General features: G+C 43.3%; 1 protein-coding gene across 1 annotated transcript in view; it reads right to left on the bottom strand.

The window, feature by feature from the left end:
• The window catches only part of LOC120066096 (phosphatidylinositol 4-phosphate 3-kinase C2 domain-containing subunit alpha-like), a 57,972-nt gene that overhangs the window by 10,201 nt on the left and 34,345 nt on the right, over nucleotides 1-13,426 (bottom strand). The window contains exons 10-18 of the mRNA XM_039017201.1: nucleotides 11,612-11,636; nucleotides 11,192-11,444; nucleotides 9,816-9,938; nucleotides 9,114-9,281; nucleotides 8,813-8,921; nucleotides 8,281-8,423; nucleotides 6,860-7,048; nucleotides 6,483-6,576; nucleotides 6,279-6,373 (exon numbers count right to left, since the gene is read on the bottom strand). Coding sequence (XP_038873129.1) covers nucleotides 6,279-6,373; nucleotides 6,483-6,576; nucleotides 6,860-7,048; nucleotides 8,281-8,423; nucleotides 8,813-8,921; nucleotides 9,114-9,281; nucleotides 9,816-9,938; nucleotides 11,192-11,444; nucleotides 11,612-11,636 — 1,199 coding nt within the window. The remainder of the gene's footprint in view (nucleotides 1-6,278; nucleotides 6,374-6,482; nucleotides 6,577-6,859; nucleotides 7,049-8,280; nucleotides 8,424-8,812; nucleotides 8,922-9,113; nucleotides 9,282-9,815; nucleotides 9,939-11,191; nucleotides 11,445-11,611; nucleotides 11,637-13,426) is intronic.

Here is a 13,426-nt window from a genome sequence, read left to right as displayed (position 1 = left end):
TTTGAGGGAACCAGCGACCTTGCGTTTATGGAGTACAAGGATGAAGTTTCCCAGCCTAGACACCCATTTAAAAATCAGTTTCGGGTACCTCCTGTTCCATAAAAGTCTACATTATACCACTTAGCAGAGGCCGTAGTATATCTATGCACAAACTATGCTATTCTATATACTATGCTTTATAAACACACACACACACACACACACACACACACACTACTAGAACACTACTTTCACAGTCCCCAGGTCTAGAAGAAATTCAAGGAAACGTACAGTATTATACAGAGCCATGAGTGCATGGAACTCCCTTCCCTCTTATAAAACGCAAGTGAACAGCAAATGTGGTTTTAAAAAAACATAAAGCAACACCTCACGGCACAACGACACTCCCCCATGTGACCTACTTGTCGTGTGTATATACTGACATCAGGTTTTATTTTATTTAACTAGGCAAATCAGTTAAGAACAAATTCTTATTTACACTGGCGGTCTACCCCGGCCAAACCCTAACCCGGATGGCGCTGGACCAATTGTGCGCCGCCCTACGGGACTCCCCATCACGGCCGGTTGTGATACAGCCTGGAATTGAACCAGGGTCTGTAGTGACGCCTCTAGCACTGAGATGATTGTTTTCTCAATGACATTCAAATCAGCATTGAAAAAAGGCGCAAGTTTAAGTTTCTTCCACCTGAGCGAGTCTGACCACAAATCAGAGACTACTATGATGACACACCAAATGGGTTTGATGGATCGCTGGAAAAGAGCAGGAATAGGCTTTTATAGGCTACAGTCCAAGCTATGTCTTCCAATGGTGCGACTGCTGTCGGCATCCAAAGATTATCCACCTTGAATAAACGCTTGGAGGTAAGGATGACAGCAGTGTTGTAGACTACGGCGATATGGATATCACTTATTATTGATGTGAATCACACTGCTCATTTAGCTATTTGCGCCTTACGGATTGTGGATGAATGATCACAAATCTAAATGTGTATTTGAACCCAATAAATGTTTGAATTCAAGAAGTTTAAGCTGCCAATCAATCATTATTTTTGGAAACCAGTTGACAGCCAGTGAAAAATGCCCTCTGGCAACAGCTGCATAGTGCGGATCCCAGCCTATGGAATAAAAGTGGCTATTGCTCAATCTAATTCATGCTGATAAATAAATAATGGACACATACTCAAACACTTTCTCTGATAGACTTAAAAAGGGACTATCTGTAGTTGCTACATCCATTTTTGGACTTGTAAATTACATGTACAGTACCAGTCAAAAATTTGGACACCTACTCATTCCAGGGTTTTTCTTTATTTTTACTATTTTCCACATTGTAGAATAATAGTGACGACATCAAAACTACGAAATAACACATATGAAATCATGTAGTAACCAAAAAAAGTGTTACGCTATGATGAAACTGGCTCTCACAAGGTCTGCCACAGGGAAGGAAGACCCAGAGTGACCTCTGTTGCAGAGGGTAAGTTCATTAGAGTTACCAGCATCAGATATCGCAGCCCAAATAAATGCGTCACAGAGTTCAAGTACCAGACATCTCAACAACTGCTCAGAGGAGACTGTGTGAATCAGGCCTTCATGGTCGAATTGCTGCAAAGGAACCACTACTAAAGGACACCAACAACAAGAAGAGACTTGCTTGGGCCAAGAAACAATAGCAATGGACATTAGACCGGTGAAAATCTGTCCTTGGTCTGATGAAACCAAATTTGCGATTTTTGGTTCCAACCCCATGTCTTTATGAGACGCAGAGTAGGTGAACGGATGATCTCTGCATGTGTGGTTCCCACCGTGAAGCATGAAGGAGGTGTGATGGTGTGTGGGTGCTTTCCTGGTGACACTGTCTGTGCTTTATTTAGAATTCAAGGCACACCCGCAAAACAGTCTCAATGTCAACAGTGAAGCGGCAACTCCAGGATGCTGGCCTTCTAGACAGAGTTTCTCTGTCCAGTGTCTGTGTTCTTTTGCCCATCTTAATCTTTTATTTTTATTGGCCAGTCTGAGATATGGCTTTTTCTTTGCAACTCTACCTAGAAGGTCTGCATCCCGGGGTCGTCTCTTCACTGTTGACGTTGAAACTGGTGTTTTGCGGGTACTATTTAATGAAGCTGCCAGTTGAGGACTTGAGGCCTGTTTCTCAAACTAGACACTAATGTACTTGTTCTCTTGCTAGGTTGTGCACCGGGGCCTCCTACTCCTCTTTCTACTCTGGTTAGAGCCAGTTTGCGCTGTTCTGGGAAGGGAGTAGTGCACAGCGTTGTACGAGATCTTCAGTTTCTTGGCAATTTCTCGAATGGAATAGCCTTAATTTCTCAGAACGAGAATAGACTGATGAGTTTCAGAAGAAAGGTATTCGTTTTCTGGCCATTTTGAGCCTGTAATCGAACCCACAATTGCTGATGCTCCAGATACTCAACTAGTCTAAAGAAGGCCAGTTGTATTGCTTCTTTAATCAGAACAACTGTTTTCAGCTGTGTTTTAACATAATTGCAAAAGGGTTTTCTAATGATCAATTAGCCTTTCAAAATAATAAACTTCGATTAGCTAACACAACGTGCCATTGGAACACAGGAGTGATGGTTGCTGATAATGGGCCTCCGTACGCATATGTAGATATTTCATTAAACAAATCAGTCGTTTCCAGCTACAATAGTCATTTACCACATTAACACTGTATTTCTGATCAATTTGATGTTATTGTTATGGGGGAAAAAATGTGTCTTTCTTTCAAAAACAAGGACATTTCTAAGTGACCCCAAACTTTTGAACAGCAGTGTATGTAAATTGTAAAGTGTGTCTGTAATGTATTTTTCGTTATGTGTCGGACCCCAGTAAGATTAGCCGTCGCCGAATGGGGATACTAATAAATAATTCAAATCAAATACCAGAGATCTCCAACTGGTGGTGATTTTATTTACCCCCCACCAAGTTTTCTGAATAATTATTTATTTGTATTTTCTTGGTACATAAGACTGTAAAAACACCAAGAAAACAGCTCCAAGTTACTTTCATTTTGGAAATCTGTTCCAAATTATTCCCACACATTATAGATATGTGATTGTATACAAATGTAAGCAAAGTTTGAAATTATGTGTTTTAATGTTTTAGTCAAATGTTAAATCTGTTTGGGCTTCTTGCGGCCAATTTGCAGTCTACAAATTATTTGTAATTATGTTCTGGCCCCCTGACCATCGGCTCCCCCCCAAAAAATTGGGTCTAGTTGATGATCCCTGCTTTATACTATACCCCTAGTTTCCTCAGTAGGTCCCTGCTTTATACTATGCCCCTAGTTTCCTCAGTAGGTCCCTGCTTTATACTATACCACTAGTTTCCTTTATACTATACCACTAGTTTCCTCAGTAGGTCCCTGCTTTATACTATGCCCCTAGTTTCCTCAGTAGGTCCCTGCTTTATACTATACCCCTAGTTTCCTCAGTAGGTCCCTGCTTTATACTATACCCCTAGTTTCCTCAGTAGGTCCCTGCTTTATACTATACCACTAGTTTCCTCAGTAGGTCCCTGATTTATACTATACCCCTAGTTTCCTCAGTAGGTCCCTGCTTTATACTATGCCACTAGTTTCCTCAGTAGGTCCCTGCTTTATACTATGCTATACCACTAGTTTCCTCAGTAGGTCCCTGCTTTATACTATGCTATACCACTAGTTTCCTCAGTAGGTCCCTGCTTTATACTATGCTATACCACTAGTTTCCTCAGTATGTGTAGACCAGGGCTTAAAACTAACTTTTTAGTCTATCAACCACTGTGACAGGTATATTAAAAAAAATATGGATTAGCATGCTTCTAAAACAAGAAATGTATTACTAGTAAGAAGTGATATTGTTTGATTTAATACTTAAATACTCTGTGACCTGAGTCTAACCTCTTGAGCCTATGGGGGGTGCTATTTCGACTTTGGAAAAATGAGTTCCCAAATTAAACTGCCTCGTACTCAATTCTTGCTCGTACAATATGCATATTATTATTACTATTGGATAGAAAACACTCTAGTTTCTAAAACCGTTTGAATTATGTCTCTGAGTGAAACAGGACTCATTCTGCAGCACATTTCCTGTCAGGGAGTGAGATTTCTGAAATCGAGGTCCCTGTTCTGGGGTCAGTTTATAAGTCCCTATGTACGCTGTGGGGCTACAAACACTGCATACGCCTTCCTCTAGATGTCAGTAAGTGGTGAGAATTTGAATGGAGTGGATTGCGCAATCTGGGACCTTATATAAGACCGTGGAGCGGAAGTACCGTCCTTTTCAACGGTGCGCCTGGCGCAGTAGGGACATCAGAGTGGCCTCCTGCCAAGCTTTCGTTTTGCCAGTTCTATATCTCCGGTCATGTTTTTATTCGTTATAGTTGTTAAAGACATCATAAGGTAGTTAATTTAAACCGACTTATAGCAATTTATATCAGTTTATTGCGATTTTCTGGCATTTCTTTGTGACGCGCTTTCAAGAGTTGGACACCTTTCCGGCACATGCCGAACGTTAGCGGCTATTTCGACAAGACAAGAGGACATCTTTCAACCAAAAGACGATTGTTCTGGACAAAGGACACCTTTCCCAAGATTCTGATGGGAGTTCATCAAAAAGTAAGAACAATTTATGCTGATAAATCGTTGTTCTGTTGAAAAATGTTAAATGCATAAGCCGCCATTAATTTCAGTGTAGCCTTGCTTTAGCGCACGCTGTATTGCGCAATAACGTTAATTTTAAAAATGTAACAAAGCGATTGCATTAAGAACTAATTTGTCTTTCATTTGCTGTCCACCCTGTATTTTTTAGTCAAGTTTATGATTATTTATTGATTAGAATAGGTGCCTCTCCAAGATGGCGCCCGACATTTTCTGGGCAGCTTGGCAACTTTTCTCATTGTATAACCACGATTTGTGCCGCTAAATATGCACATTTTCGAACAAACTCTATATGCATTGTGTAATATGATGTTACAGGACTGTCATCTGAAGAATTCTGAGAAGGTTAGTGAAAAAATTAATATATTTTGGTGGTGAATACGTTATCGCTATGTTTGGCTGGAATCAATGCTGTTGTGTGGTTTGCTATTGTGGTAAGCTAATATAACGCTATATTGTGTTTTCGCTGTAAAACACTTAAATGTTTTATGATGAGTAATTAGGTAATACACGTTGCTCTCTGTAGTTATTCTAGTCGCTTTGGTGAGAGTTGTGATGGTGGCTGCAATGGTAAACTATGATTTATACCTGAAATATGCACATTTTTCTAACAAAACATATGCTATACAATAAATATGTTATCAGACTGTCATCTGATAGTTGTTTCTTGGTTAGTGGCTATTTATATCTTTATTTGGTCGAATTTGTGATAGCTACTGATGCAGTAAAAAAATGGTGGAGTAAGAAAAGTGTCGTCTTTTGCTAACGTGGTTAGCTAATAGATTTACATATTGTGTCTTCCCTGTAAAACATTTTAAAAATCAGAAATGATGGCTGGATTCACAAGAAGTGTATCTTTCATCTGGTGTCTTGGACTTGTGATTTAATGATATTTAGATGCTAGTATTTACTTGTGACGCTATGCTAGGCTATGCTAGTCAGCTTTTTTACTGGTGGGGGTGCTCCCGGATCCGGGTTTGGGAGGAATTAGAGGTTAAACCAAAATATCATACAAAAATGTTCAGCTGTCCCTTTAAGGTTACCTTGGTAACAGGGCCACCCACTCCGGTTGTCAATGTGTCTGTAAGAATCTCACTAGTAGAGGCCTACAGTCACTTTTTGCTAGCAGTGGAAGCAAACTCAAACATTGACAAGCAACCATAGCTTGTGAACATAATGTAAATAGCCAAGAAACACAAAGACAAAGTCTCACTTTCGGGTAAATTAGACCAACTAATATGCCTGTGCGCATTGCTTCCAAAAACACATTTTTCAGCACTTCACTCACAGTGCTCACAGCCCCTCAGACAGGCAGTGTTGCTTCGCATGGTGGGATAGCTATAACGTTAGGATTCAGATTTCTTTGTACATTACCAGATATGAAACAAAACGGCAGAAATACTTTGAAAACAGCTACTGCAGCATTTATTTAGCTATAAATCACAACTTGCACTTGTGCCCATACTTGACTATTTTTATGAGCTGCTCGCACTGTATATCCCTGAGCGTGACCACCTGCCAAGAAGGCTGGTGAATTCTACATTCTTACCCGCCAATGCCAAAAATTGATCCGCATTTGGCTGGTGGCCAGTGTTAATTTTAGGGCCCGGTGGAGACTCACCAGTACAGGTAAAGGGTGATGTTGACGTTGCCCTGTGCTCTGGACAGCAGGAATATCACCAGGGCGTTATTCAGGTGACACTCAAACTTCAGTGCCTGAGAGAGCGACAAGGACACGGAAAAGGATAAGTGGTTGAGAAAAGCATTCAGGGTCACTAACAAATTGTTTACCTGTGTATGTGTGTGTGTACTACAGACTGTTCACCTGCACTAGCTGAGGCAGGTAGTCGGCCAACTCGTCATCACTGCTGGATTCGATCCAGCTGACAGCCACACTCCTCACCTCTGTGTCAGCAAACCTGCAGGACAGAGAGACCAAGACAAGCAGGTCAAACTTGTGTGACCTTTAACCTACATACTCACGTAAACGTCAACTCGCACACCTCCCACTTTACACATACGACTTATCTACCGCAGGTTTCTATTGACCACTGCTTAAACTCTAGCTTTGCACACTCAAACTTAAGGAGTGTGTGTGTGTGTCTGCCTCTGTGTGTGTGTGTGTGTGTGTGTGTGTGTGTGTGTGTGTGTGTGTGTGTGTGTGTGTGTGTGTGTGTGTGTGTGTGTGTACACCACACGTACTTAGAGTCGAGCAGCTCCAGAGCACAGACGGGTTGGAGTGAGGGCCAGTTGTGGAGTAGGGCGTGAATCTCAGCTATGCTGCCCCAGTCCCAGCTGGGGGCGCTGGCCAGCACCTTGGGCAGGCTGTGGGTGTGAGCCCGGCAGTGGTGCCGCTGGTCCCACAGCAGCTGGCGGTCAGCCCGCGTCAACCTGGGGGTGCGAGGGAGGAGGAGAGAGAGGGGGGTGATACGGTGAGGCAGAACATAGACCACTGCTACCGCTGACAGGGTTCTCACAACAAAGACCCTATTAGAAATCACTTTCTTCAGATTCTATACGTAATTTATGGTCATCACCATCTGGGTCATGTTCAGTTAGGCACGAAAACCAAAAAAAGGGTCTGAAGCAAAGTCAAATGGGTTGGAACTATCCATACTTGACAAGTAAGAAGCGCTTGTGTTTGTTTTCCGTTGCAAAACATTTTGCTACGGTGTGGTAACGAACACTATAAATGAACGCTATACGATAGACGGCAGTGCAGCACTCTCTTGCCACAAATCCCACCAACAGCTCATATAATGCTCATCCCCTCTGATGGCATATTACTGCATAGGTCATGGGGACACCTCTGGGTGCCACGTTATGGTTTTTGCCCTAGCACTACACAGCTGATTCAAAGAATCAAAGCGTGATGATGACTTGGTTATTTGAATCAGCTGTGTAGTGCTAGGGCAAAAAACTAAACGTGCACCCAGGGGGGGGGGCAGGACCGAGTTTGGGAAACCCCTGATCTACAGACTATGCCGTGGACAGCCTTTCAGGTTAGCTACACTCTTGTTCTGAGATAACCTTTAGGACTCGGAAATACACCCTAACAAAACAGAAGGCAAAACCATGTGGTTATAATCGGAGTAAATGAGAGAAAGCTCAGAGAAAGTAAAAGGGATTAGCGCTTTAGAAGAAATTGCTCTCTGTGGAGGCTGGGAAAAGGGTAATGAATCTGGCTGGCAGCCTGGGGTGGGTTTAAGTGGGCATTTATATGCCCACAGTTAAACGTCTGGGGGAACAGACACTGGAATGAGGACAGACAGCCATCTATGGTCTGGGAGGACTGGAGAGTCATTTGGGGATAAAGCCTTCGTAAGGCCCTACATAACACCATTATAATAATGACATAACAGTTGTCATAATGGCAGCTGGTGTCAGCTTATGACAAAGTTATGACACAAACTGTTATGAACCTTCCTTCATAAGGCCCTACATATCACGATCACAATGACATAGCAGATGTCATAAACCGTGAGAGACTTGCGGCCATGACGGTTTATGACAACTGCTGTGTCATAATTATGATCGTGATATGTAGGGCCTTATGAAGGAAGGTTCATAACAGTTTGTGTCATCATAACTCATGTATTATATCATGACGACAGACACAGTACCCGAAGGTAGAGGCTCGGCTGCAAAGTTTCTCCACCCGGCGGCGCAGGTCAGGGTCCAGCTCCTCCAGGGTGTTGGGGTCAGGGCAGGGGCTCTCCTGGGGCCCCACGTACAGCACGTCCGCCACTGGGCTGGGGAAGTCGACCTGGAGGGGGGGGGGGGGGTCATGGAATGGTTAGGCAGACACACAAACGTGCATGGGTACACACACATTAGGACACCACAAAATGGGAAATGTGTTTGAGATAGGGGAGTGTAAGAGAGACTTTGGGTCCTGTTTGAAGTACTTTTAAAAGAAAACAAGCTTTTTCTTCAATTTGCTTGAGGTTAAAACTGATCTAACATGATTGAACAGGTGCTTGGCTTCACCTGTCCAATTGTGTTGAATCACTGATTGCTTTGAAAAAGGAGGGAAGATTTGCATTTGAACAGGACCTACACATAAGAAAATCGCAGAACATCGACTTGGACGGGAAAGTGCGCTCTAGTAATTTTCTATGGGTACAGTATTGCTGTGTAGAGTCGTGGAGTCACCTGCAGTATGATCCTCTCGGCCAGGTTCTTCCTCCGGATCCCGGCTGCAGCAGAGGCAGCCTGAGAAGAGGTCCACAGACACAGCAGCTTGGTTCCCCTCGCCAGCACCCTGGAAAAACACACGCGTAAGCATTAACATGCATAGCAACACACAAAGCACCCCAACATTCTGAATCCCCAATAGACAGCTATTTACACAATCAACTCTTGAAATACACTCATTCAAATGCCATGCAACACAACAAAACACACAAACAGCAATTGCACAGTCAACCACACTACTAAATGTGTTGAGCATCACCGTCGGAAGTCAAATAGGGGCAGGGAGACTTTGCCCAGCACTTCTGGTCCCTTGCGCTGTTTGTTGGAGTCCGGGGAGCCGCTGGCGTTCTGGTTCAGGACCCCAAAGAGGGAGAGAGTCAGCATTGACTCCAATGGAAGCAGGGCCACCGCCATTGGAAAGTTGATCCTGGAAAGAGGGAACAGAGTGAGAATAAGAGGGGAAAATGGAGTGGGAATCGTGGTGGAAAATGGAGAGGGATTGGAGTGAGAATAGTGAATAAGTATGAATGTGCATAGCTTGTGAGTCTGTATTCCCACTAGCCTGTGACTATATTCTTAGATCATCATCATACCGTTTGTGGCTCAGTTGGTATGAGGACTCAATTCCCGCAAGGATCACATACAAAACAAGTACAGTATCCCTCACTGTCCTGCAAGATGCTTTGGATCAAAGTGTCTGCAAGTGGAATCTGATATCTATTACTAGTAATTGTATCCAGTGATAGGCTGAACGACACACTGATTATGGGTAACAACAGACCTCGCCTTTAATGTTATCATGTCATGGCTATCAGTTTGTATTATTGTCATGCTATGTACATTGTGTTGGAGCCTGCATGACAGAAGCGAAGAACATTTGACCCTAGTCTACATTTTGATCCTAAAGAGGCACATCATTCAACATAAACACTACTATAACTAGCCATTGTATTTCAAGTACATTTCGTCCCATTTGATGTGGTAGAAGAAGCTCTTGTAGGTGGCCACTTTCTTGGACTGGATGGGCTTGAACAGGTTCCTGCCGTTGTGAGTCAAAGCACACATCAGATAGTACTTCTCATAGCTGCAAAAGAAGGGAGGAAGAAATGAACAAATTATGAATGAACAAGTTAAACTCCCATCCATGTACACAGAGAGAATAGACTCTTGTCCATAAAACACAGTCGTCCTCTGTACCTAATAAAGCCACACTAGTGCATTCTTTAATACACTACTAACAGAGCTCTCAGAACCATTTATCAAATGCAGATTTTGTTAAATTGGCTCCTCTTATTTAAACAGTTCCATGTCTTTCACATTATGAAAGACATTGCATTTTATGAGCACAATACCAGGCAGTGAACCATTTGGGATTCCAAAATATTTCTTATTGCTCAATGCCATGAGTCTTGTGCTTCGACACAGCATGGTATGCGTGCCTCCACTGTCGCTGGTGACATGATGCATCACTGTGCCTACAGATGGTGTGTGTGTGTTTGCATGTGTGTTTGTCATAGGACGCTAGCCACAAAAGAGCAAAGCACTCAAGCCATGATGACGAGGGACGAGTCCAGCCATGCAATCATTTTGGAACACAGAGTAGCTGTTAGTTCGGGACTAAACATTTTCAGGGGAACACTTCTGGCCTTGTGTTATGGGATAAATATTTTCAGACCTCCTTTGGTATGGTGCTCAAAAATGTTTCCCATATCTCCTAAAAATAGCTCTTGGACGAGGCCCTATGGATGACGGGCAGAAAGAAACAGCCTGTTATTAACCAGATCCTCTCTTTTTGAAGCGGTCGTCTGCCTACCATAAAAATACTTGAGTCCTGGACGGCGTTTTACAGTGGCATTTTGGACCTGGATCAAGCCTGGGTCTTTTTTCATTCGGCACCAAACGGAAAAAAGTGACTGAAACAGGGAGGAACTACCTAGCCTTGTCCAATAAGAAACGCACATTGTTGTTTTCCGTTGCAAAACATTTTAAAACGCTTTCTGTTGTGAACCATATTGAACACAACCCTGGAGTGAGAGTCACAAAATGTGCCACTCCCCAAGTCCCCAAGTCGTGTAAGATTATGCTCACTGAATGGAAAGGTTGGCTCAAGTCTATTCCAGACAGAAAGACACCATAAATAGATTAAAGCCTTGGTGGAATTGGATACCGTGACGGGGGAAATAAGACACGGAGAGAAACAACGGAGGAGCAAGACAACAAGAGTATCAATTCTGAGGCCAAGTCCTTCTTAAAAAGGTGGAAACTATAGTCTCAGGTATCTTACTTACTGCAATCCAGAAAACGTAAAATGGTATATTGGACTGGGGTTACACACACCTGCTGACCCAGACGGCGGGGATGCCGTGCATTGCGAACAGGGTGAACTGCAGATGGTCCGTGGTGCCCGAGGCCTCCTTGCTGCCACGCCCCTCCGCAGCAGACTCCCCCTCGACATGCTGGGAGTTGGAGGAGGGGTCGGGGGAAGAGGTAGAGGAGGCAGCGGGGCAGAAGGAGCGCAAGTAAAGCTTGGCCAGGTCGTAGACGGCTTCCGTCAGGAAGCCCATGCATTCCTCCACGGGGCTGAGGTGACCTGGATGGGTCAGAGGGTTACGTTAGCGCAAAGGATTTGAACTGTTTTTGTTGTTGATTTCTGGAAGCAGGAATTGCCCCACTGTGTGATTATGGACTGATCAAAGTCATATTGCGGAGTCAAACTTTTGATGTGTGAAAAATGTGACTTGTTGTTGTAGCACTCACCATTTGCTGAGGATTTGGAGCCCACCTGAGATAGAAAAGTACACAGATATGATAACTGCTAGAATTCCATCTCCTGTTAAACTATCCTACGCCCTTTCGCTGCAGTGAGACAGATGTGTATGTCTGACAGCTATATATCAATATGTCTGTGTGAGTGAGTGAGTGAGTGATCGGTAGAAGTGACCAACCAATAGACATACAGTACCAGTCAAAAGTTCAGACACACCTACTCATTCCAGGGTTTCTTTTAATTTTTACTATTTTCTACATTGTAGAATAAGATGTCAAAGATGTCAAAACTATGAAACTATGAAGTATGAAGATGTCAAAACTATGAAATAACACATATGGAATCATGTAGTAACCAAATAAATATTTTATATTTAAGATTCCTCAAAGTATCCACCATTGGCCTTGATGACAGCTTTGCACACTCTTGGCATTCTCTCAACCAGCTTCATGAGGAATGCTTTTCCAACAGTCTTGAAGGAGTTCCCACATATGCTGAGCACTTGTTGGCTGCTTTTCCTTCACTCTGCGGTCCAACTCATCCCAAACCATCTCAATTGGGTTGGGGTCGGGTGATTGTGGAGGCCAGGTCGTCTGATGTAGCACTCAATCACTCTCCTACTTGGTCAAATAGCCCTTACACAGCCTGGATGTGAGTTGGGTCATTGTGCTGTGGAAAAACAAATGATCCCACTAAGTGCAAACCAGATGGGATGGAGTATCGCTGCAGAATGCTGTGGTCGTCATGCTGGTTAAGTGTGCCTTGAATTCTAAATAAATCACAGATAGTGTCACAAGCAAAGCACCCACACACAATCACACCTCCTCCTCCATGCTTCACGGTGGGAAACGCACATGCAGAGATCATCCGTTCACCTACTCTTCGTCTCACAAAGACATGGCGGTTGGAACCAAAAATCTCAAATTTGGACTCATTAGACCAAAGGACAGATTTCCACCGGTCTAATGTCCATTGTTTCTTGGCCCAAGCAAGTCTCTTCTTATTGGTGTCCTTTAATAGTGGTTTCTTTGCAGCAATTCGACCATGAAGGCCTGATTCACGCAGCCTCCTCTGAACAGTTGATGTTGAGATATGTCTGTTACTTGAACTCTGGGCTGCAATTTCTGAGTCTGGTAACTCTAATGAACTTATCCTCTGCAGCAGAGGTAACTCTGGGTCTTCCTTTCCTGTGGCGGTCCTCACGAGAGCCAGTTTCATCATAGTGCTTGATGGTTTTTTGCAACTGCACTTGAAGAAACGTTCAAAGTTCTTGAAATTTTCCACATTGACTGACCTTCATGTCTTAAAGTAATGGTGGACAGTCGTTTCGCTTTGCTTATGTGAGCTGTTCTTGCCATAATATGGACTTGGTCTTTAACTTCTTTATGATAGGGGGCAGCATTTTCACTTTTGGATTAATAGCGTGCCCAGATTGAACAGCCTCCTACACTGTCCCAGATGCTAATATATGCATATTATTATTACTATTGGATAGAAAACACTCTGAAGTTTCTAAAACTGTTTGAATGATGTCTGTGAGTATAACAGAACTCATATGGCAGGCAAAAACTTGAGAGAAAATCCAAACAGGAAAAGAGAATTCTGAGGCTGGTCCATGTTAAACTCATCGCCTATTCAATTCCCTGTAATATATGGATCTGTTTGCACTTCCTATGCCTTCCACTAGATGTCAACAGTCGGTAGAACGTTGAATGAAGTTTATACTGTGTTGTGGGGCCGGATGAGAGAGGAATGAGTCAGTGGTCTGGCAGATTGCCAGTTCCTGGTCATGCGCTTTCCTCATG

This window comes from Salvelinus namaycush, chromosome 21 (genome assembly GCF_016432855.1).
Source record: "Salvelinus namaycush isolate Seneca chromosome 21, SaNama_1.0, whole genome shotgun sequence".
NCBI classification, from domain to species: Eukaryota; Metazoa; Chordata; class Actinopteri; order Salmoniformes; family Salmonidae; genus Salvelinus; species Salvelinus namaycush.
This window is presented reverse-complemented; position numbering and strand designations above follow the sequence as displayed.